The 25,000-nt window shown below is 46.5% G+C and overlaps 1 protein-coding gene across 1 annotated transcript; it reads right to left on the minus strand.

Moving 5' to 3' along the window:
- Nucleotides 1-5,665: 5,665 nt before the first annotated feature.
- On the minus strand, nt 5,666-12,672 carry LOC146191025 (hexosaminidase D-like). Its single transcript, XM_084600266.1, has 2 exons — nt 11,085-12,672; nt 5,666-5,736 (listed from the first exon to the last, which is right to left on the minus strand). Exons 1-2 carry the CDS (start codon nt 12,670-12,672, stop codon nt 5,666-5,668), a joined length of 1,659 nt encoding a protein of 552 aa, XP_084456392.1.
- Nucleotides 12,673-25,000: the final 12,328 nt, after the last annotated feature.

The raw sequence follows: 25,000 nt of genomic DNA on the forward strand, positions 1-25,000 counted from the left end.
CATTGACCCGTTATATCCATTACAAAAAAATTATTTTACGTAAACTGTAGCTAGTTGCAAACATTTCAGCCGGCTGTTTTTCAAGACGGTGTTCAACTTCTGCATTGACAGCTTGTTTGTGAAGTTTATGATTAAAAAATAGCAAAGTATTCTTGAAAGGGTAATTAACTGGGCTGAATGAAAAAATACAGCGAGTTAGGACATGCGACTCTTATTTCTTATTTTTAACAACTTATTTCTGGCTCGGCGATTTTTAAATTTATTTATTTCGTTTTTTAAGGTTGTGGTTGTTACACTGCGGCAATTACAAGTTTTATTGATGCTAGGTTTTGTACTTTGGTCCACATAAAAAAGGAGTGAGGCTATTTCTGTGAAGGCCCCCTTCTTTGTATTTAGGTACATCTATCTAGATAACATTACATAAACTGCTTTCAGAAGGTATCTAGCTGAAAAGTTGAAAATAATGTTTCACACTTCAAGTGAACCTTCGCCTGAACACTGTCGAACACAGTATACATTTTTTTGCGGAAACCCCGTCGTCGCCGGTTTTGTACTATTGGGGCAAAAGTTTCCAGGACGTATCATTAGGAATCGTAGCCAATAGCTTTATTGTTAGCCGCTGTCCAGAGACCACACTTAACGATCTGAAAGTCGGACTCTCATTTTGTGACATCAGTTAGTGAAATCAAGAAATCGCCAAAGAGGATGACGTTTGGACGACAAACTGACTTTTCGCATGTCTTGGAAACTTTTGTCCCCAATAGTACCTGGCAGACAACAGATTTCTTCTACATTTTCTTCTTTGTGCGATTCAGCTCAACCGTACCCCAAAGCGACAGCAAAAGACATACTGAGAACGTCAACAGACATCAACAAAGACATTTGTCAAACACAAGTCTCTGTATTCGTAATAAGGAAGGGTTGCTCACTGAAGCTTGCAAATCAATCTAACCTCAAAGAGAGGGCACACAACTTGTGCATGCCTGTTTGACAAGAAGAGTGCTGTTGTGAGTGGTACCCTAACACGTACCCCGAACAGTTCTGACTATGATTGCGTGTACGTGGCGAGTCGGAAGAGCGATATGTTTCGGGTTTAGGCTATCCGGTTAGCGTGCGTCTAGGATTGACGCGAGCGCAGATGACAAGACTATATTACGCGCTTGTGTCGAAAGTTATTTTCGCGACATTGATGTATGGCATGCGATGGCTTGCAGGTCTGGCTTGCTTGAGAGAAAGTAAAATAAAGCAAGCCACAGCAACAGGACCTAGACTGGAGCGTTCGCGAAAACGAGCAGCGGCGCGTAAAGGTGCACGCGTGACGTACGGAATGGAGCAAGGGGCAAATACAAAAGACGGAGGTGGGCGGGAGAGGAGAGCGGTGGCGCCGTGCAGCAAGAGAACAACGACGTGCGAAATGACGTGAATGAGTCATGAGCACGACTAACGAGGTCGCGAGGCCTCTGCCCACCTGCGGCCACCAACGACACAGCCACAAACAAGCACCGCCGGAGGAGGCGGCGGCCGCGCGTTCCGCCGCGCGCTCCACAGTATCGTCAGTTGCGTGCAAGCACATCGACAGCGCGCCGACCAGATGACACAGTCTGTGTGATATGGTAACCACACTGTGGCATGTACTGTAGTCGCAGCTTCTATTTATCTTCAGTGCATCATGAGTCTCTGAACAACTTTGCTGTCCCAGTCAGTGTTACAGTCTTTACTTAGGAGTGCAGTGTACCAATGATTGCTGAGTTTATTGCTCAGAATGGCAGAAAACGTGTGCCGGCGTCTGACCTCCTACTCAGCACTGGGAAATGGGGGAAAAAAAAAGAGGATCGTAATGGGTGACGATGTGGCGGGAGAGGTATAAACAGTATAAACATGTGCACAGGCAAGGTAACTTGCATCACAAGTGTCGAGTCCCGTGTCACTCAAGAAGCGGCAAAAAGCCCGCGCTTCACGGACTGTTTTTCATTTCTCTGGATAAAATAATTACTTACTACAGGTATAGTAAAAAGCTTTTCCGTGCACGTCAGCTTCAGATTCTAAAATCGTCGTCCTGAGAGAATGCTGCAGCTCACAAGAAGCGGTTTAGCACAAAAGTATCATATTTAGTAACTTTGCTATAAGGGTAAACAAATGAAACTTTAATTTCTGTCAACACGAGAAACGATTAGTAACAGCTAGGCCGTACCATGATAATACATTCGAGAAACAGCCGAAAATAACCTTAAATCAAAGTCAGTTAGCTGAGAGAGAGTTATTAATCCTAGAAATGATAGATCGCGGCTTCGCAGACAGCTCTAGCGTTCTAGAGGAATGCAGCATTATTCTTACCTTCAGGCTGCTGACGCGGCACACAATGTCACTGGATACATAAACGGCCCAATTTCGAGGAAAGCCGCCATTATCGAGATTAAATCTAGCGCATGTGAATCAGATGAGTCCTTTTGCTACTTGTGAGGCCATAAGTTACAATGAACGAGTGAGATATATTGACACTGCTATTGAACTATTAAATTTTGCCTTAACATTAGCTGTGTTTGATTCCTAGGGCGTGACAGACTGAAACCGCATGTCTTGGAGCTTAAAACATGATTTTTTTTTAACTTTTTTTTGCTGAGGTGGAGACATGAATTCTCCCTCAGCCTGCTTCTTCGAAGAATTTCTAGCAGCCAGGAACAGTAGACGCACAAAATCGGCTTTCGTTTCCACATTGTTATTAGTATCGCGGTATCGCTTCTAAGCCATCGTGCTTCCTTATCGGCACCCTTTTTCTTCTGAGGTCATACGTTCTTTATCGGTTGCTAATAATTCCACGACGGGTGACACTGAGCTGCCGTTCTTAAGGTCCACATTCTGTAGCGGGCGTTACGACACCTGAGCAGCTCCGCTTCATTTTTTTTTATGAATTGGAGTTTATACAGTGAAAAAGCCCCTGAAGCTGAAAACAGAGACGGGTAACCTGACAGCGTACGAAGGCGTCATTCGTACGACTTCTTCCCCACACGCAAAAAAACTTTTCCTATGGCACTGCGCCCAACTAGCGCACTGCCATCGCATCCTCTCGCGGCCGGCTTTCTGGAAGCAACATAATAAAGCGACCCGCTGCGGAACCTCATAAGCATGAAAGCCGACGTGGCGGCGGCAGCAGCAACAACCCATCGCCCAGGGAAGGTGGTGGAAGGTGTGCGGAGGGGAAGCAGACAGTGGCGGTACTGCCCGACTTGTTGCTTTTCGCTTCGTCATCATGTTAATGACGGGCGTGGGTGCGCACGCGTCGACCAGTGGTCGTCTTCTCTGCTCGGCGAGTGTGTTTTTTGCTCGCCACCCCCTATGGCGAGCGGAGGCGACCGAGTTCCTTTGTTTCTGCCGGGGGCGCCAACCATTAGGGGAGCGGCCGCCGTGCCAATGGCTTGCGCCAGCATTGCTGCCTCGAGCGACGGTCCCCCTTCCCTTATTCCTTCTCCTCCTCCTCCCCTGCGGCACGCGTGTGGAATCCCCCCAGGACGTGATTAACGAGGATCGCCACTGAGGCTGATAGCATCGCGAATTACAGTGATGGAAGTCCCCCATCTTGCGCCACCATCTCCACCAGCGCCAACCACCACCTCCGCTGCCGCGGCCGGACCCCTGGCCACATAGGCTTTTGTGGACAGTGTGCCGGCGGTTGCTCCTGATACCCTACTGCGGTGGTAGACGGTCCGTTTCGGCGAACCGTCATGTTTGTTTTCAGGTAGCTGCAGTTAACCTTAATGATTTGGTGGGGAAATTCTCGTAACGGACAAGGTCACATTCCTGCACACTTATTCCCAACGTTTCTTATGTTGCCTATCCTGAGTAATTAGAACAAGCGTCAGTATTTAAAGTCGACAGAAGCGCCTGGTGATTTTATAACGCACCACTTCTTTATCAGTCAAGCCGGCGCCGCCAAGCTGCTGGTGTTACCCTCATCTACCAATCGGCACACGTGCTGCCTTAAGGCGGCATCAATTTCATTGAAAATATGTAAATCACCACGAGCATAATTTCTGTAGAAGCGTCATTCAACTCGTTGTACTATATACTAATGCATAGAGGGAAACATGTACATCTAACTGCCAACTTTATTCCCTCTTATTTTTCTTTCAAACATGACTCGCCTCCACACTTCTGGCAGCTGTGTTTGGACCACATTTACTAGTAGTAATGTGGAATTAGCCTGGCACTAACATTCCAAGCACTTGTATGTTGTTTTGTTTGCAAAGCAATATGCTTATTTCACCGTTACTGTAACGCGACATTTCAATAGCTGACGTTGCTCTGCACCAAACTGCAGTGCTTTCTCTCTACCAGTATTTTCTTTAAAATATTTATGCTGATTTGTTGCCCAAGGTAGTAGATGCTGCAGGAAAGAATGAAGTCAGAAGATAAAGTATGAAATTAATTATTCATTTCGACATATGCACGCTGTCCAAGAACTGTTACACACCCAGCAATGTTAGCAAGCCTTCTCCTAAGGCGAATATAAGGGGCGAAATCAGTGCTCGTCGTCTACGGCATAGGGAAACACAGAACTTAGCATTTAACCAATCCCCGCTGGTGAATATGGTGAATAAGCGCTGAATAAAGTAACAGTGGAAGCCGCAATCTATGAGATGGACATTATTTTTCACGCCAACTTTGACTAAATGCTATAAAATGTTCTGCTCTAAGTTGCTCTTTCAAGGGCTCGCAAATGTCTTATTCTTTTTGCATTACAATTTAACCAATCGGGCAACATGTGTCATGCACGCATATTTCACAAGAAAAAGAGGCTATCAACGTAGGGAAAAAATTGTCCGAACGCATTTCATTGCTAAACTGAAAACTCTGATGTGGAGTGGGACAACTCAACTTGTTCCTAAATTTGCATTAACGCGCGTCCCAAAACAAAGTCAATGTTTTGCTTCGTAAATATTAAAATAAAAGAAAGAAAGAACGTACCGGCGATCATATGATGTGATGCAACATTTCGGCCAAGCGGCATTGGTTGTACGAAGGGAGGCGAGGATTGTCTACACTTTTCGTTGCAAAAGTTTAGGCAAACTTTGGTGTACAATATGCACCCATTTATTTCACATTCTCCCCCATTTTAGGGCGCTTACTCAACTGGACCGCGAGCTTGTGCATTTATTGCAGGACGAGTGTCTTCAGTAGGTCGCATCAGAACTCTAGGCAGGATATTTGATTATCATAAAGGTTTGTGATGAATTTCATCACATTTGACACCTTCCGATGGAAGAAAAATCGGATTACTGCTCGCTGTTCCTCCTTATCGCAGAGTGATAGAGAGCGAACATTACGCGGTAATATCTGGTTGGAAAATGGCACGACATAGTTCGAATTGCCCACGTGCGACCACAGGCGCACCAACCAGACGCGTGCGTGTGCGAACGGCAGCATGACAGCCTTCGATGCACGCATATTTCACCGGTTGCCGCACAGGGGACTTCACGACGAACTCAAAATTCTAGTTTTTTTAGAAGGAACGCGCAAGCTTGCAGTCTGATGAATTAAGTGCATTGAAAAAAAAGGATGCTATACGTAAATATGACTCGCATGCTGTAAAACTGCACTTGTGTCCTTAAATTTAATAAAAGAATGTGTACATAGTTTTTCGCTCCCGCTCATCTATTTCATTTTCATACTAGCAGCCTTGATTCTCGTGTTTGACATTCATTTCGTCGTCGCTCTTCCGTTTCATTCCTGGGCGGGCTTCTGGTGAAGGGAAGTCGGTGGATAAGGGAAGGTGAGAGATGCACTTTTACTTCGAGTGTGTGCGAGCGAGGGGGGGGGGGGGGGATGATTCACCTCCCGGAAGGCACTTTTCAGACACAGAGGGTGTCTAGAAGGTTCCGCGATCTGCTTCGACCTAATAAGGGCGCTGGAGATAAAGGCTTCACACACGCACACAGAACCCGCCTTTTTCGTCTAAAGAGGACCGCATTGCTAAAACGGTGAAATAAGCCCGCCGAAATAGCTATTTGGTTAGATAACCCTGACAAAGTGAACGGAACGAGACATTACATTAATGAGTCACAAGTCGCAAAGTCGCAATGCCGCAGGAGTCAGGATGCCAGTTAGCGAGTTATATTAAATTTTCAATCATAATCTCCAACAAAAATGCCAAATCTCACGCCTACCGATGTCTGGGGAAAACAAAATCCATCAGTGAGTGTTTAGTACTAAATAAAGCGGAGAAGGCATCGGAGAACTTACTGCACACCTATGCGTAATCCCCTCACCCCCGCAAAAGAAGACAACTCAAAAAGTCTACTTACCCCTACCTAAGTCATCGCCAAAGAGAGGACGTATGAAGCTCTTAGTCCTGAACGCGCACCTTAGAAAGCGATAGCTACTTGGTACCTAAATAATAAAGACCCCTACTACCTCCCTCCTGATTATGTATGTGCAATGTTTCTCGAGCATGGACGACAAAATCGCAGCTATCTGTGAGCCGTTAGCACAGGGGCATTTAAACATTTAGCAGCTTCCACGGAGTGCATCACTGACTTACGCCAGCAAGTGAGGAACAGTTTCTACTCTTGGATCGCATCGGCCGAGTCGTGCTGGCGCCCTGCACTTAACAGATTTTCGTCTGCCAGGAGGCATCTCTCTGACATCGGGGTTGTCCCGGCGCGGATCAAACATTCAAGCGCGCGAAAAGGAGATACTCTTCGCTTCCCATCTGGTCGTGTACACGTTTCTCATACGCCAGCGATGGACGCCCAGGGCGCTTGCGAATTATGCACCGCTCAGGACTAAAGGAGGTGTACGCTACAGTGCCGAGAGCGCGATTTACCGTCTCTTAGGCGTCCTGAATTATTGCCGTCGCCGCACCGTCAGCTGGAAAGGTTCTCCGAAACCCGCGCAGAGCTAGCGTCGACACAGGAATCCGGCTTTCGGTCCCACTCGTCACGAAGGCGCCATGACTGCTCAGCGCGACTTGCCGACGTCTCGGTACTCTTTGCTACGAGGAGGGCGGGCTCGGGAAATCAGCGTTGCCATCCGAGAGAAAGCAAGAAATACAGAAGTCTAAAAGTTCTGAATTCGAGAACGCGTTCATTATGAACGCCGCAGTTTGAGACGAGTTTAGAGGGAGAGGATGACGTTGTCGTCATCGTCTAGCACGCAGTCTTAAGTCCTCGTTTGTCTGCAGCTATTCAGTCTTCCCCTCTTTTTTCCGCCACAACCACCCGCCGTCGCCGAGGCCGCCTTTCTCAGTGATCCCACCTTAATTTTTCAACGCTCTCTCTACGCGCGGTCTGTCGACGACACGGCGAAACTCGTCCGCAACGTTCCTGCTCGCAGAGGCTCCCACTTTGCGAAGTTTTCCTCGCGCGGGTTTTCGGAAAGCATTTCGGTTTCAAACTCGAAAGCGGGACCGCTGGAGTGTGGGCCTAGAATAAAGTTTTTGCAGAAGACACGGGTGGGATGCTCCCTGGTTGTGAAGCACAGTCCGATCTCCCTCCGTGTACGGAGACTCGAGTCAAGCAGCTAGGGTATACCACCAAGCTTGAAGTCGTACCCTTCCTCTGTTTTAGTGCGTTCGCTCTTCTACGTTAGCGCGAGTCAGAATGTGAATGAGTAATGGCCTGTTCAACGGACTGAATCTCATTAGGGCGTTTTAAAGTTTCTTCAGCTCCTTCTGACTCACTGTTCCCGAAGCGAAGCTGGCGTGTCAGCTCCATCTCCGCTGAAGTTTGCCCCTCCGCAGTTGGGCTTCGTGGCCGTTTGGGTCTGTCAAGAAACAAGCATATGAACGTCTGAGTTGCTAGACTTATACGTTGCGCACTACTACGTATGAGGCGGGGAGCCGTTATAGCGTGTCACTGCTTTGTAGTTAGTTACACCACGCACTGCGCCCCTGGTACCTGATCGCATTACTCTCCTAAACCGTACAACATATTACCGAGCATTTATTGAAGAGCCGGCGTAGAAATGTGTCGCAGACATAGTGTTCTGAGTACCTCCCCATTCTTTGGTCTGGATATTGCATTATCGGCAGCACTTCAGCCTTGGAGACGTCTGTAAAAATAGAGATTTCAAAGAGGGTCAGACGGTTTAAAGAGAGGAATCTGTTTTACACCTCTACGAGTGGTGTTGCCACTTGCGGATGCATACGGCGGTGAGAGGAACCAGTTTCGTATGATATGATATGACATGATATGGCATCTGGCATGCTATGATATATGATATGATATATGGTATATGATACGATATGATATATGATATGATATGATATGATATGATATGATATGATATGATATGATATGATATGATATGATACGATACGATACGATACGATACGATATGATATGGGCGCGTTTTGCGAAATGTTTCGTGCTACCGATGTTCGCCGTTCGTGTGCCATGCGCTTGCGAGCTATGTGGTGTATTCAGGCATCCCGCGAAAGCTACACCAAATCCGGATACCACAATAAATATGCTAGTGGGCACTTCGGATTCCTAAAGCGCGAAGAGGGGAAAGCCTCTATCGCGCGATGGTCCGAAGCCCTCCGCTACGGTACCTCTCTCTCTCTGTTTTCACTCCCACCTTCGCGATAACGCGATAGAATAAGCTATCAGCCAACATATAAAGCCCCGCTTTAACCAAGCCGTATGAACGTGCCTGCGAAACTAGGGATAACGTGAATGCAAGGACAGGCTGATTCCTATATCACCCACCCATACGAAAGGAGAGGCCCGAGTTGGCAGCTTCTGGCAAACGTGATGTAAGGAAGCCCTGCTTCCAGTTAGTGCTCGGCCATGTGAGCTTCCAGCTACCGCCTCCCACGGTACGAAAGCGTTACGGACGGACAGACAGGATCCGCGAGCATGAGCCATGAAGGCTATCGCCTTAAAATTGGGTGCCGTCAGAGTCACCTCGCTGTAGGAGAGGAGTCGTTGTCACCGCACTGACTGCAGAGACATAGAGATGAGTAGTTAATTGTGTTTTAATAGGTTATCGCGCATGCTTTCCTACGTGTTATTCTGCGAAGCAGAGCGAAATTCTATATGTACACATTCATGTCATATGTAATTTGTCGTAGTGCTTCGTAGCACGCGAGAAAAGCAGCCTTCAATGTATGGCTCTGTTTGGACAAATTATGTATAAGCGATATAGTCTCCGCCTCCGGGGGAATTTGTCTGCGACCTTATTAAGTTTATAAATGTGCGGAGGTCAATGGCGCTACTATGGCGTTTTCCAAAGCATGAAAAATGCGCCCCAGAATATAGTCTTCAAAAAATAGGAGGCGTGAACATATTATAGACAAATAACGCTTCCTAAATAAAGGGATCATTCTGTTGGCACACCGCATCGCTGTTTACATCAGGTATTATACAAGAACCCCGACAAGGTTAGCTTTCAAGTTGTCTACCAACTGACGATTGAGTGCATGATGCCGGCTGTACAAGGTCGTTCAGGTAACTCGAACCAAAGGTTAAGGAAAATTGTGCACCGCAGCTGGGTGCAACCAATGACTTAATGTTCCCAGTCACGTGGCGCTCCCCATAGTGTAATTAAAAACCAAATAATTAGATAATTAGCTCAATATAATTGTGTATTTTATATTCAAATTGGGCGAACTGTGCTTCGCTGAGTAGACGAGGGTGTAAGAAAAAGTCGCCATAATTTTTTTCTACCAGCCCTTCTTATACGCATTCATTTTCTCCGAGAATTTCCAAAAAGCCCGGAATATAATAATAAAAAAAAAGAAGCCAAGTGCACTTTTGCGCAACCTTAATGCAGCGCTGTAAAACGCGTTTTGAACGAACGAAGCGTGCGCTCACATCGTATCGAAGTACGCGGCGACTCCTCACTCAATACAGTGCCCTTGAAAGTACATCAGTACTATGGTAGAAAAAAACTTAACAACTGATTTACTACCTTAAACCAAATGCGGCGTAGGTGCGCTATCTCAGTCACGTTGCTCAACTTTGTGTAGCTTCATTAATCTTGGTTTATGGGTTATCGGAATTCAATTGGGGGATAAATTTATTGGGGTCAGTTTTATTGGTGCGAAAGAAATGGGAAGTCATACGCCTTTTGGCTCCGCTTAAGTACTACTACGAAGGACATTAAGATGAGTTTCTTTATATTCAGCAAGTGTTCTTTTATAATCGCTCTTTTCGTTATATCCGAGTCTTCAGTCTCTCCCAGCTCTCTTAATACAAGGCGAAAGCGCAGATTTCCCTTCTATTTTGCAACCTCTTACCTGTGGCAGGTGACTTGCATTAATTAGCCCTCGAAAGGTGGCACCTGTTACTCAGAGGCTTCACCCCCAGACTTAACAGGTTTTCGATAGCGAGGTGCGTAATCCAAGTGCGAATACGGTGCGCAACAACTACGTTTTCTACTTCGGTTTCGGATTCAGTACGCATGAATGGAAGTTGATGAAGACGACCACGTGCGCGAGGGATTGGTATTTTAGCATGTGATAGTCTGCCGCGGCAGTGTCGTAGTGGTCTAGTATTGTGACTCGGGACGGAAACCCGCTCGCGGAAGTGTTTCGCTTTAGCGTATTTGTCCTGCGAGCCTTCATCTTCTGACAAGACGGCTTTTGACTAGCGAGGCAGTTAGTGCTTATGCAGTAAAATTGTATCTGTTGCTTCTCAACCCCCTTTACAGTCTAACGAAGCGTACTTTGCCCTGAAATGAATATTAAAAAAATACGCGTCACTAATAGTATTATATTTAACGGAATTCAATGATGCCCTAGGGAGCGCCACAAGACATAAAACATTGATAATCTTTTTCGCTTTTACCCAGCGATGGTGTTGCGACGTTTTTAATATTTGGCTCCGGTTACGGGAAGCACTCTGTGTAATGGTTATAGCCACATTGAACAGGGCTATAGCCACACAGTCTCCCCTACGCTGCACTGCACTGTACTGCAGAGTGCAGAAATATATCGCCGTGAAATATGACTGCTCATTTCTCCGCCTTAATATTAGGAGCGTAGCCGCTACTTCATTTCGTGCCTCAATCGAGCGAACAGAACCGTCTGATGCCGCGTTTTTGTTGACAATGTTCTGTTTATTTCAGAACACGGGTGGTGCCACTTTCATCAGGGTTAGCTGGTGTTCTGCGTGGCCACTTTGACATCTTGTACCTGGCTCCCAAAGTTGTCCGGAAAGCATCAAGTGAACCGGATGAATCCAGAATATCTTGCTTCTGCTTGATGTCCATCATCACCGCTCTGATCCTAGCCGTGGCATATTCATCAACAATTTCCTTGGTGTAAACTTGCTGGAGAGCCCTTCGCAGAGACACGTTTAGCGCTGAAAGTTCGGCAAACTGCGAGTGGAGATCCTTGACACAGTCTTTGTTCTCCCTGGCGGGCATGGATTCAAGCTGCTTTGCGGATTCGGACTTGCAACGCGGCAGGTGAGGTAACAAATCCAAGTGGCGTCTCAGCGTTTCCAGATTTCCAAGCTCGTCGACGATCGCAGCTCCTGGAAAACTGCAGCCCATACCCTGCATGCTGCTGTCATCGTCCACTTTAAACGTGCGGTTGCACCCGAGCAGAATTTCAACCGGAGAAGAGCCGTTCTTCAGAGTAGGCAGTTCACCGGATTTCCTTACCACAGAAAGACAGAGAGCCAGGGACGGTAAACTGACCGGTAGAAGCTCGCGAAGGGGCGAATCGTGGTTGATCCGTTGCGGACCCATGAGCACGACGCCCGGGAAACGGACGTGCTCCCTCCAGTCCCTCATGGCGCCGATCCAGTTAATGTGGCTTTGAATGCGCTCCTTCAGACGTGGGTACACGGCCGTTCCATTGCCGACCTCTTTGAAGGACGTGGCCATCCACAGCGAGTTTCCGAATCGCGACGCGAAGTTGAGCCAGCTGCTGAATTCCAAGTCGGTGCGATACGTGGCCACCATGACCTCGACGTGAAGATGTACGGGGAGCACGCGGTACAGCTCGTTGGGGATCTTGGCGAGTGTATCGTGCCAGACGATCGTCTTGACCCCGTGCTGCTTCTTGAGGTAGTCGGTGATGAGCTGGATGTACGACATGTACAGCAGATACTTGTCATAGAGGCCGAATCGCCTGCTGGATCTGGACGAGTCTGGTTCGGCCGAGTCGAACCGCCTAGCAGTGCATCGGTCGCACAACCCCAGTGCTGCAACGTCCCCGCAGCCAATGTGCACGTAGAACAGCTCACTGGTGTGGTGAAAGTGCAGGATCTGGTCCAGGATGTCTTGGATGAGCCTCACTCCAGCGGGGTTGGAAGGGCACACCGTGCTGGGATCAGTGGGGATCTCTCGGTACTTTGCGAACTGTGGGTGCTTGAGTATGTACTCCAGCTTGTCGAAGGTGTTGATCAGGGGCACGACGGTGAGGCCGTTGTCTCGCGCAACGTCCAGGATGGTGCGCAGATCGTGGCGTGTGTAGGCCCTCGGCGACGCCAAGGCGTGCAGAGGCTCCCCGACGAATGGGAAGCTGTCCTCGTATTCGACCAGCAGCCCCGTGGCGCCCAGCCTCTTGAGAGTGGGAATGAGCCTGATCAAATAGGACGCCTTAGGTGGTGCACCTTTCAGGTCTAGGTGAACCAGGCGGTGAGGCGGAATCACGTTCATGACTGCCAGAGTTGCCTGAGGCAACAGAACTGCAAACAAGACGGCTAGGGCGACGCTAGCCATGGCTGGTGGTTGTCGAGATTTCCGCTTCTTCTTCTGTTTGATGGCGAATGTGCACGTGCTCTTTCGTATTCCTTTCCTTTTTCTTCAGCTTCGTAGCCATGCTTACAGATTCTGTTTTTGGCTTCAAAGAAAAATCTACTGCCCCTGCCAAGAATTCCACAGAGTCATTGGCGCAGAACTTACGCGGTAAAAATTCTGGATAGAGCTTTTCAACCTTGAAGTAAAATCAGGTTCATTCTCTTTCCTTCTGTTCTTCTGCAACTCAACTCGTCGAGGTGTCCGCCGACATAGTGGGTGAAGTGTAGTTGAACTCGAAGCACTGGACGAAAACTATTTATAAGCAGAATCCAGAAAACATTTCAGAAAAGTATTCACAAACAAAAAGAGAGGTGGCTACACTTCTATAACAGACTGGCTCACTCCAATCGCAGCCCTATGAACTCGCACGCTAAACAGCACTTGAGCTCATCACTCTCTTATCACGACTTTTCCTAAAGCCGCAGCCGGCCTGCTGTGCAGTGACGATCGCGGCCCCTTACACGTACCATATAAAATGTTTCTTTCTAGGAAAGCAAACTCGCAGTATCGCCTAACTTCTCAATGGACAGTTCAGCCATATCGTCAGGGAAGAGAAAAAGATGAGAGAGAAGAAAAAGAGACCATAGCGGCGAGCTGAGCAATAATTTCTACCACAAGGGAATCTTTAACGTGCACTGTCATCGCACAACCCACGAATTCCATTTGCGTTTCGCCTCTGTCGAAACCCGGCCACCGCGGTCGGGCTCAAACTTGCATATTTGAAGTTAATTTAAACATAAATTCGGCTATCCCCCAACATCAACTCGCTCTAGAAACGTCATTATGGAAACCAATTTAGATTATACTCAAATAGTCTGCACTATCCTGCTTGCACACCTCGCGCGTTATACGTCACGGAGCAAAGCGGGCTGCGATGTTGAACGTGTCAGGAATCAAAGTTTTTGTAGCGCCTGCGGCGTTATTGAAAAGGCGGACCTATGCTCGTTGAACACTAAATGTCAGTATCACAAACCGGACTGCTATAGTAAAGACAAACTGTAGACAAATAGTAGGTCAGGTTATACCGACAAGTTGGCGTCATAAGATTTTATGTGATAATGTCAGAACGAAGCCGAGCTCATATAAATATCTTTCCTCGGTCGACTTGTATGGGCGGTGGTACCTCACGTCGTATCTTTCCCACAAGCCTCTGTTCCCTCCAAGCTGATACATCCGCCTGTCGAGTGACGACGGCCACTAGCCCAAAATTCACTAAACCAAACTGCCCTACGTTTGTCTCGCCTCCGGGTTCGTGCGAACTTCCGAGTATCTTTGAATCTGCTCAAATGTTGCCGCTTCAGGACAACGAGCACCTCCAGCTTCGCACGCGTTGCCCGAGAGGGCGCTGCCTGCGCGCACTGCGGCGAGAAGGCATCACAAGGCGCGCATGGCGAGGAGGAAGATGTTCATCCATTATGCAGCCGAGTGACTTATTCATAGAGTATCCATTGTGGTTACCGCACTGACCCCTCGTGACGGTGTGAAACATCGCCACTCTCGAACACCAGCCATCGTTCTCGCTTTTGCGAGCTCAGCTTAATTATTCACGCCGACAACAGTGGCGAAATCATACTGTGCCGGAACCGCGCTGCCAAGCTATATTTCTGCTGGGTGTGATGTGGTGGAAGGGGGAGGCGGTACAGGATGGGCTTTCACTTTATTTTGTCGACAGCAGAGCTCTCCTCCGGTATGGCTTCTGAGCCGGGCCACTTCGAAGCCCGCTCTCAGTGGAGGCCATCTGTCTGTAGGCTTCTTTTCGAAGTTTAAACCTTGCCGAGCAGTGGTTGTTACACAAATTTTCACGGCGAGTTGAAAGAGGCGCATGGAGCTTTCGTATCTCGAAACTCTTGGCTCCGAGACAGAGGCAAACACGTGTGCACCTTCAAATAAAGTGGTGCCGGGAGCGTTGAATGTAAAAAAGCGTACCTGGTCCTGACGTAAGAAGAGTTCTGTTTGTCCCACCTGTTGGTTTGGTTTGTGGGGTTTAACGTCCCAAAGCAACTCAGGCTATGAGAGACGCCGTAGTGGAGGACTCCGGAAATTTCGACCACCTGGGGTTCTTTAACGTGCACTGACATCGCACAGCACACGGGCGCCTTGCTTTTCGCCTCCATCGAAAAGCTGCCGCCGAGGCCGGGATTCGGTTGTCCCAACTGTACTTCTTGTGCAGACGTCTAACCCGGTTTTCGAAACAGCACTTAATACTGCCTTCCTTTCTCGTAGTGCCCTCTCGTGGTCTATGCTCCGACGTAGAACTTGTCTAAGCGCAAATGTTATCTCCCTTTTCCACTCTGCCAGATAAAACGACAAAGAAGCTGAGGCAGAAAAAGAAAATGCTGGGATCTATTTCTCTCTTCTTTTTTTTTTTTTTTCTTGCGCAGGAAGGTAAGTTCACATTTCAGTTTTAATAGGTTGCACGGTCCGCTTTTGTATAAGCGCTCAACTGATTCCCTTTCCTCTCTAGCGACGTAGATATCCCCATTACCTCATCTACGGCGACTCCTTGTCTCTTCCTGGTTGATACCCATAGGGCCACAAGTCTGTCTTCCCAACGGATCTATGCTGTGTGGCTCGGAGGCTGCTCTTGTCACGCGCGAAGGGGCAAGTGCAAGAAAGGAAACGTGGAAAAACAGCGCGTAGCAAGCGCGTAAATTACGCGACGAAGCTATCTTGGATGAATTCAAGGAAGACGAACATGGCAGGGCCTCTGATGATCGTCACCACTGTGCAACGCTGCTGACCGGTGGCGGCGAAAACATTTGCGCACAGATAAAGGACCTGGAGACGGGTGCGGCCCTTAATCCGGGGCCCTATTGCTGAATGTTGCTTCCCATGCTCATTCAAATATGCGACTTTGGTAACCAGTTGCAAGGTGAGAACCACATCTTCCCAGGTCTCTGGTTAGAAGTAGAGGACAAGAGAAATGTCCGTGCGATATTGGAAGACGCCCTTTACGTGCTATAAAGATGGGAACTTTGAGCAGTATGAACGTGTGTCCCGGTATTATGTAGGGTAGAAATGATGTAGTAATGCACTATGTCTGCATATGCGTGGGCTACACTGGTCTCAGTGAAGCATATGCCATAGTACCACCATTCCTTTGCCGCGGTGGCTCAGTGGTTGCTGTGCACGATTGATGAACCGGAGGACGCGGGATCCAATCCCGGCCAGCTTTTCGGTGCAGGCGAAAAGCAAGGCGACCTTGCACTCTTCTAATCAGTGCAGTTTAAAACCACAGGTGTTCAATACTTCCGGAGCCCTTCACCGCGGCGCCCCCATAGCCTTAGTTACATTGAGCCGTTAAACCATATAAACCAAACAATGTCCGCCTCCCATCATCACTAGCTCGATCGCATCAACCGCAAAACAAGCACATTTCCTACTCAGTGGCTTTGCACCTTTCGCGTTTGTACTCGCGCCGAAACCTCTTTTTTACCTTCAAAAAGACTTTGGGTACATAGTCCAGATTGATTTGATGATGGTGGTGGTGGTGGTTTATTGAAGTAATAATCAAAATGGGATGAAAAGATTGCTTCCGGCCGCGAGCTCTGCTAACTAAAATCCGAAGTACTCGAGCTGCCACCGGCGGCAAAGAAATGGGATAAGGGAGAGGATAGCGAGGAGAAATGCAGAGGGGAGCGATAGCAAGAAAGGACAGGGGGAGCTTTGTAGATTATTTACAAAATGCAAAACGTGAATGAGTACGCGTCGCTCACACGCAAGTGTCCGTGATTTCTGGTGCCGATTGTTATTTTGCGTGTGGTGCATGACAGTACGTAGAAATTTCGTAGGGGGCTGGAGCATCATACCCCCTCCCCCCCCCCCCCTCCTCTCGCCAACCTTGTCTATGCCCCTATTCCTATTGTCCTCCTAGCCTGGTGGCATGGGCAGGAACAATCTATTAATGAGAAACCATTGAAGGGAAAAGCGACGCCCTTCAAGCAATGACGTCAACCGCAAAAAAGTTGCATCCCAAAACCACCTGCAGAAATTTATTGAGTCAATTATTAAATAAAGCGTAATAGACTTAGATCCCATTTGGAGATAAATGGGGCGTCAGCCTTCCACTAGCCCACTATCGCTTGGCTCCGTTTATTCTTTAGCCGCCAACCGCGATCTGTACTCGTCATGGGCGATTGTAGCAATATCGTAAGCGACGAGTCACAATCGTCCCGACCAATGTTGCCGTGGCAGTTTCCCGCGAAAAAACGTGCTCTGCGCCTTTACCATGCATTTTTAGTCTCACAACAGTTATTTCATAATGGCTTCACACTTTACGAATGCCGATTGCGATGGTGCCCTCAGAAAAAGAACTGCTTTTTGGAGCACTTCTAAAAACAGCATCTCTGACGATACCTACAATTTGTTTCCGACAGTTACTCTGTCTTTCTTTGCAATATGCACGCGCTAAAAGAATACTTGATTGTTTCGAGCTATTAGGAGGCCCTTCGGGGGAAACACGCTGCGTCCCTCAAAGCGGGGTGTCACAAAACCACCTGCCAACTGTCACCTGCCACAAGCAATTTAGTCAATAACTGAGATGATTTAAAATGAATTGAATATAACCCTGCTACTACCTACGCAGCTTGAATGTGGCTAGATTTAAAGTAAATTGCCGGCATGCAGGTGGATAATTCTCTCGATGACAGGTGCTCTGGCAGATACATGACATGACCGAACAATGACTGACAGGCAGGTCGCGTGACATGCGACCACGTAACATGGACGTATTGGCCGGAGCTCCACCAGCTGGAACAGTAGAGAGCTTACTGATAGCCGAGGTATGTGACGTCACAAGCTTATATGACGACTAAATTTACAGGCGTCAAAAGCGGTGGCTCTAGGTAGGACCCACAACCTTCTTCATATTGAGCTGTAATGAAAGAAAGCTTACAGCAGCAACATTGATTTTAATGTTAACACATTCTGTTCCTAAAGTGACTCATGTGCCCATTTAATCATTTCCAATCTATTATTCAACCATAGCTATTATTTGTACGATTAACATAAAATTATTCATACCCTACGCCACTTACGATAACTTTATGTCCACCAACTTGAGACTTCATTACTTCACTCGCGCAGCTGATTTTCGGCGCCGACTATTACGCTGACATTCCCATTCCGTCCACTCGGTCGGTTTTCTGTTGCCCGCATTACGTAAACTGTCCACGCCTATTTCCTCCTGAATTCAAATGGGATATCCTTTACGAGCGCTTTTATCCTAGCCAATACTACTAATGTTACCATCATTTTTTTTTCGTTGTACGCTGCGTCATCTCCAATACCAGAACACTGAACAGCAAAATGACCTCTAATATTAATCTGGTGGTTCCCAACTCAAGTTTGATTGAGACTGATGTTGTTATCTAAAAGGGAGATTGGCGAAGCGTTGCTTCTCCAATCGCTGTAGCGTAGCGACGACGCCATAGGTAGGTCCACTTGTATCATATGACAAATTAATGAGCATGTCGAGTGCGCCCACTCATGGATAAACCTGGATAATATTCTGATAAGTCAGTCGGTGAACGCGGAACGTTTCGGTTCATACCAAACAAAGATGAATAAAATAGCATCGAAAAAATATAGTTTTCGGGCTCTATATAGCGAGAGTGCGAGTGAAAAGCAAATACGGAAGTTCAGACCGCAGCGGTCGTCCCTTCGCCCCACACAGCACCTTACACAAACAGACCCTGAATGAGGTCCTCCCTCGTGTTGTAGGTACACGTAAGCCCAAAAGCAAACGACGCAAGAGCCAACAGTCACTGAGCTTTCTCAATCGCCATTAACCACGCGCTGGTCCCGAGGGTCTCAGCGTTTCATATTTGCTTTATTCTACGCCATGGACCTGAAGACCTTTCTCCAAACACCCAGAGGCAATCGAAGAGCATGAGAAGATAACTTATGTTTTTGATGCGGTAATTTCCTTCTAGCAAAACAAAAACAAAAGGCGTGGAATTATCGGAGTTCACTTCGTTGTTTTAGTGCGCAAATAACTTTGTTCACTACTACTACTGTGGAGCAAATGGCCTGTTTACATAGTCTGGATAGTAGTGTTCGAACGTAGCGTCACAGCCGGAAAAGGAAGGGTCATGCATCAACATATATGCATATCAAATTAGTCCCCACCGTATGGTGTTGTTGACTGTCACTGCAGAGTGTTATACAACGAATACTCTTCGGATATGAAACCTCAACACCCCTCGAATACAACTGCTGAAAATGCAACGCCGGAGTTTTGCCCTCATGGGGACGGGTGGTCGCGTACCCTGCAGCTACCAGTGTCACTTCGGCGCTTATTTAGGCGAACAGGAAAGCCAGGGATGCAATTTCTTTTTTCTGTTCACGCGAAGCTATATTGGCTTTAAACGTAAGTTCCTTCCCAATGGTTCTTGGACTCGCAGAAAGGCCCGATTTTCTTCACCACTTGCAACAAAAACAAAACTGTAAAACCCTGAAAACTTCTGGTTAGTTCAGACTTTTCTTAGCCCAGGGATGTATATGCACAGCATTCATCTCATAAACAGAAAACAGATGACGTCGATGACGTTGATTTTGTGTTTGCGGAGCAAAATAACGTTACCAAAGAGCAAAGAGCACAGTGGCTGACATGCTTCAACAGTGCGAACTTGAGTAAAAGGCCACGGCTCTTACTCCCCTCGTCAGCTATATTAAATTTGAATGCCAAGAAAATAAACACTGTTATAAGTTGGGTTTACACTCACTCACATAATACTGATGTAGTTTTATTACGTTAAAAAAACATAATTTGTACTTGCGCCCAGCATGCGAGGATATTATGGATTTGAGTGACAAGGACAATAATACCACGACTCTGGATATGGTCATGACATCAATTTAATGGCTGATGGGCCTAGCGCAAGCACCGCTGCCCGTGTCGTCATGTTTCTCCCACAACCCCATCTCAAAAGAGCGGGAGAAGAACGGGGGAGGGTGGGCGGATGAAGCAGAGAGATGATCTTTATCAGGGATAGCTATCTTGGCACGAACTTGCCACTTCCTTTGCCGTTTTCTTTCTCCAGCAGCAATATTGTCACGTAATGGTGACAAGCCCGGTAGCCAGAATTGTACTCTTCTTCACGTGACTTCAAAGCTGACGTCAGTCCGCAGCGTACGCCATCTTTGCGTCCTGTTCTGACTAGTACGGTCCGCGGCCTAGCTGCTCTTGTGCGTCCGTTTCTTTCTGTCACTCTACCTCATGCCGGCACTGATGCAATGAAAACTAAATCAGCATCATAAGTGACACTTCAAGCTACATGCTAAGTCTGCGTGATGTGGACGGAGAGCGGTACATAAAAAAAAAAAAAAGAACTGATTGGCACCGACCCATTTTGTAGTCGATGTGCGTGATAAGCGTCGAGTTGTGGCTGCCCATGAGTATGTGCGACATGCGTGAGTTCTTTGTATACTCCGGGCTGGCTTCATCACAAGAAACCAATTGAAAGCCGGTAGATAACTCGAAGGACACAACTCATTACAAGCGGCTTGTGTAAAGATCCGTGGCTGAAGCAGACGAACCCGCGCGTTGCACAATTGCATGTGTGCCGTAGAATGCTTGAAACCACAAAGCTAAGCTGCTGAATCTTTGTAGCTCTAATTTCGCACAGAAATGGCATTTTAATTCTTTATGCCAATCTAGTTTGGGTATATGTCTGATTCGATTAGAAGAAGTCGGATGTTTGCATCGTCTGTGGCGGCAAAGAATCAAAGGAAGCCTCTGCCACAGCGATGGTACTGGTGGCGCCACCTCAACGTGTTTCGGGCTCGAAATGATCTTTTGCGATGCACGAACAAAACCCTATAAATATAGTGCAGTTTGTCCAAACTAAATCTCGCTTGTGATTATTGATAAATAAGTTCCTAAATACTTTCAAACCTTCTGCAAAACAACTCCGCCCGCCTGTGCTCCTTTGCCGAATCTGTAAGTTCTTGTTTCCTTAAACAGAATAAAATGTCGCCACAGGTGTCATTGCTAAGACCGTAGCCTACTTTGTTTCGCAGCTGACACACGATGCGAACATCCGACTTTTAATGAAGTGAGGCAAGTACGCCAAACCAATATTTTGTCGAGCCCTCTTTTGGATGCTTGTATTGCCACAATACACGACGAGGAGGTGCTTGCGGCGCACTGCACATAGCTGGAAACGGTGAAATATGTTGTCAGTTTGCCGTGCTGCTCTATTACCTGGAATGCGGCTTGCGAGTGCGTGAAGAACAGTCGTGCCAGGATGGTGGAAACAGCTGGCTGCCAGGTCACATCCGAAAGATTCCAGCCCAGCTCATTATTGACATAGATTTCCCATCTTCCGCGATATACGCGCGGTTGAGAAGTGCCAGCCATACGTGACATATATCAGATAGTTGTTTCGTCCGGCCGCAGTCGTTAGTGTGTACTTTCTAAACCTTAAAGAAGCCTAGGTCATTCGCGCAGCTCTCAAGCTTCTGTCGCTTGCTCTGTGTATAGCTATTACAGCTTACGACAGCTCCATAAACCATAGCTGCGGATGCCACAGCTTGTGCAACCGCATGACAGCCCTTGTGCGTTCTGCTCTTTCGGTGGGTACAAAGATGACCGACAGCGCCACAATTACTCACAATGCACCGCGCACGGCACGTCAGTGAATACCTACTGTAGGTATCGTGGCGCCTTGTCATAAAATGTTGCTATGTCGTCGATGTTTCATATTTACGTATTTATTCCCTAAAAACTCACAAAATGGCCATGAAAGAAGACATTTTCGTAGGCGCTAACTAGCTGCAAACAACTATTGCTAATGAAGTGAGGGCACATTTTGCAGCAATTACCAGGTGCGTTTGAAGCTACGCAGCCTGCTTACAGGTGTGAATAGAGGTTGTGAAAAGAACGGTGGGTAGGCGAGGAACGACTTCACTGCATAAAAAGCGTGTCACCTCGTGTGTTATAACTTCTTTCTATTCGCTTGTTTACTCAGTCTTATTAGATGACGCTGTAGCGAAGCTTATTAAAGTAACCAGGCCCCGATTATACAGGATTCAAAGGGTTCAAATGAACCGGACCCTGCGTTCCCAGGGGCCTCCCGAGAGCTGAAAAAAAAGAAAGGCGAATTTCAAGGTTTTGTACGGTAAATAGTCAAATAATCGTGTTCCTGATTTTCCGTGATTGAATGAGAGCTTATGTCTTGCAATGCTGATTGCTTCAAAAGCTGTTCACCGCATCGTACACTTAATCCCAAAGTCCTCATTTTCGTCAATGTACAAAGCTTTCTAGTTGCCCAAAATGAAAAAACAAAGCATACAAATTATTGTATCTGGTTCTAACCGGTTTCAGTTGCTTTCAGCTGGTTCCAGCTAGCATTCAACCGGCATTAGCTGGTTCCAGATGCTTACCAGCTGGAAGTAGGCGGGCTTCAGCTAGTGGTCAAGTGAAATCAATGGGTTCTATCTGGCTTTCAGTTGTCGCGTAAGCTAGCGCCAGCTGTTCAACCGACTGACCTCTGTCATTACTGCTGTTGAGACAGTTGTGTGTTTGATTAATCTGAGCTTAAGCAGCGAAAACATAGACAAAGGTAGTAAATTATTAGTTAGGGATTACGACTGCTCATATCTGATAGCCACCTCAGTTATTTGCCGCTACTGTGAGTGTAGACGGTGATTCTCAGGTTGGTCAGCGTTAGCTCTCAAAGCAAAAGGGTCGAAAATTCTGCGCAAATACCTTTATTTACTTGATTAAAAGCGGAACAAATGTATACGAATACAAGCCCCATTCAAAAATTGGATTTCTGTGAAATATGTAAACCTATTTTCTTCACTGTGTAAACATGTTATGTTTCTGTAAAAAATTAGGAGGGCGCCTAAGCTTCGCCTTAAGAGTAGGTCTGATGGCACGGTTTAAGTGCCAACTCTATTGTTTACCAAGATACTTTGTTGGGCGAGTTGGTACTTATTCATTATTAATATAAACAGCGCGAACACGAAGACAAAGGACAAGATAAAAGAAAGCCACAGTACAAGCGCTGACTCACAACTATGCCTAAGCCCTTTACTACAAGGCCCAGAAAAAACAGACATGAAGAAAACGAAACAGTCACGCGAAACAACCCCTGGGTTCACCTGCTGCACACAAAATCACTCAAAAAAGACACCTCTTTGCTTGAAAGAGCAAGAGAAGTCTTGCTGACACACTTATTGTCCGTTGAAATAAAATATGATTCCACTATCTCTCTCGTCATCTTCTCTTTGTGGCGATACAAAATCCTAACCTTGTCAAACTTAGGAGTGCACTTCTTCTTCTCCTTCTTCATTATTTCACATGAATGGCAATGTGATACCAGAAACGTTTTGTCCTTTCCACTTTCCAAGTTGTTCCGGTGTTCCTGTAGTATCTTATTAATACATCGTCCTGTTTGTCCTATATAACTTACTATATAACTATATAATGTACTGTGGCTTTCTTTTATCTTGTCCTTTGTCTTCGTGTTCGCGCTGTTTATATTAATAATTAACTCTATTGTAAAGGAAAGTGGATGTACGCGAACGACGAACCACATGGAGGGCCGGAAAATATGGGGGCCATTAACGCTATTCCATAGTACACCTAAAGGCGGAGCTTAACTGTCCACCCTATTTTTCCCGACCTTTGCCTACGGCGCCGGTGGCTTCTTATGAAACTAGCTGCTTACAAATCTTGCAAATTTACATATATTCAGTAAATTGAATGCAGAAATCGTGCTACATATAAAGTCCTTCCTTCTGTTTCAAAGGTGGAAATTATGCGCAAGATTTATATAGGCTCTATTTGCGAATCCGGACAATCTGTATAAATGTAAATATACATGCGTTGAAACTTTAATTTTCTGTCATTTGCTATAGGTGAAACTATTTCGAAAAGATTTAGCTCCCTGCATTACGACACGTGTTTGGAAAATAAACATTATTTGCTGGATATAGCTGTTTCTGTAGAAACACTGCTTTCGGCAAGCTTGAATTCGTCTGTGTGTATGAATTCACAAAACTATTAGAGGATTGGTAGCGTATTTACGGTACGGATTTGCGAACAACTTATGAACACGTTCCATCGCTATACTTCGTCAGCGCTCACACGCAGCTGGCAAGTAAATAATCACTCGAATTTTATTTTTTTATTTTTTATTTTTTATTTTTTATTTATTTATCTTTTTTTTTTTTTTTTTTTTTTTTTTTTTTTTTTTTTTTTTGCTGGAATGCGCGTGTGATTACCGAGGGAGATGTTATGTGTCCTGTCATTTCCGAGAACAGCTCAGCCTAGATGCCAGTCTGTCCGCGTGTTGTGCCGGAACGTATATGCTCGAGCGGTGTTCATAATCAGTCCGCAGATTCTTCGAGTAAATATATGGCGTGTGTATTGTGTAAGAAATTTTAAAACGCGCCAAGTCTCGAACACGACAAGCGGCGGTATATAGGGTAGAGTGTGTTTGTGGGGAGGGGGAGGGGGTTATAGGCACCCTCTTAATTTTTTTTTTTTTAACCGGGCCCTCATCACTTTTAACCCGGCTTTTGGGCCACCTGTCCAAATCTATCTGTTGAAAGATGAAAGCGTCGTCCACTTCAAAGGTATCGTCTCTCCCAAAATACTTTAGTAGCTTCTGACGTAAGCAAATATGCCACGATATCCAAGCTACTTTCTTAAGCACAGCTTTCCACCTGATTTTCTGTCTTCCTCATTTTTATGACGTCTTTATCTTCGTACCTATCCTACCGTTACGTCCAAGCCACATCAGGAAGACATGACATGGATATCGCGACATGATTATCAAACATTACAAGTAGAGTGATTGCAGACAGCTGCGAGGCGTCGCTCTTACAATAAGAACTATATACGAAAAATTGAAAGAGAAGATACTGAAGCAGCGGGTTGTGGTCCATTACGGTTTTATAGGGTACTGTCTGTCGCCATGAACGTAATTCAAGAACGAGCTCCGTCACTACTCTTTCAGCCGCAGTGGCGAGGCACACAACGAAGCGAGACGTTTTGGATGGTCTCTTAAAATTAACGAGATCATGAAACATTCGTCTCTCTTCATTTGATTAGCATGCCAGCCAGCAGGCGAGGCTTCCATTTTCAATTTCAACCACATGATGTTTCATTAGGGAAACTACTCCTGTCTAATGAAGTGCGTGCTCGGAGATAGCAATTTCTCCTCGGATTCGGAGGTCGCCGGAAACATATCTCTCCGCCAGAGGCGCAGTGCAGTGTCTCTTTTCTCGTTTTTCA

Source organism: Amblyomma maculatum, chromosome 4, assembly GCF_055883805.1.
Source record: "Amblyomma maculatum isolate TAMU_Amacu chromosome 4, ASM5588380v1, whole genome shotgun sequence".
Lineage (NCBI taxonomy): Eukaryota > Metazoa > Arthropoda > Arachnida > Ixodida > Ixodidae > Amblyomma > Amblyomma maculatum.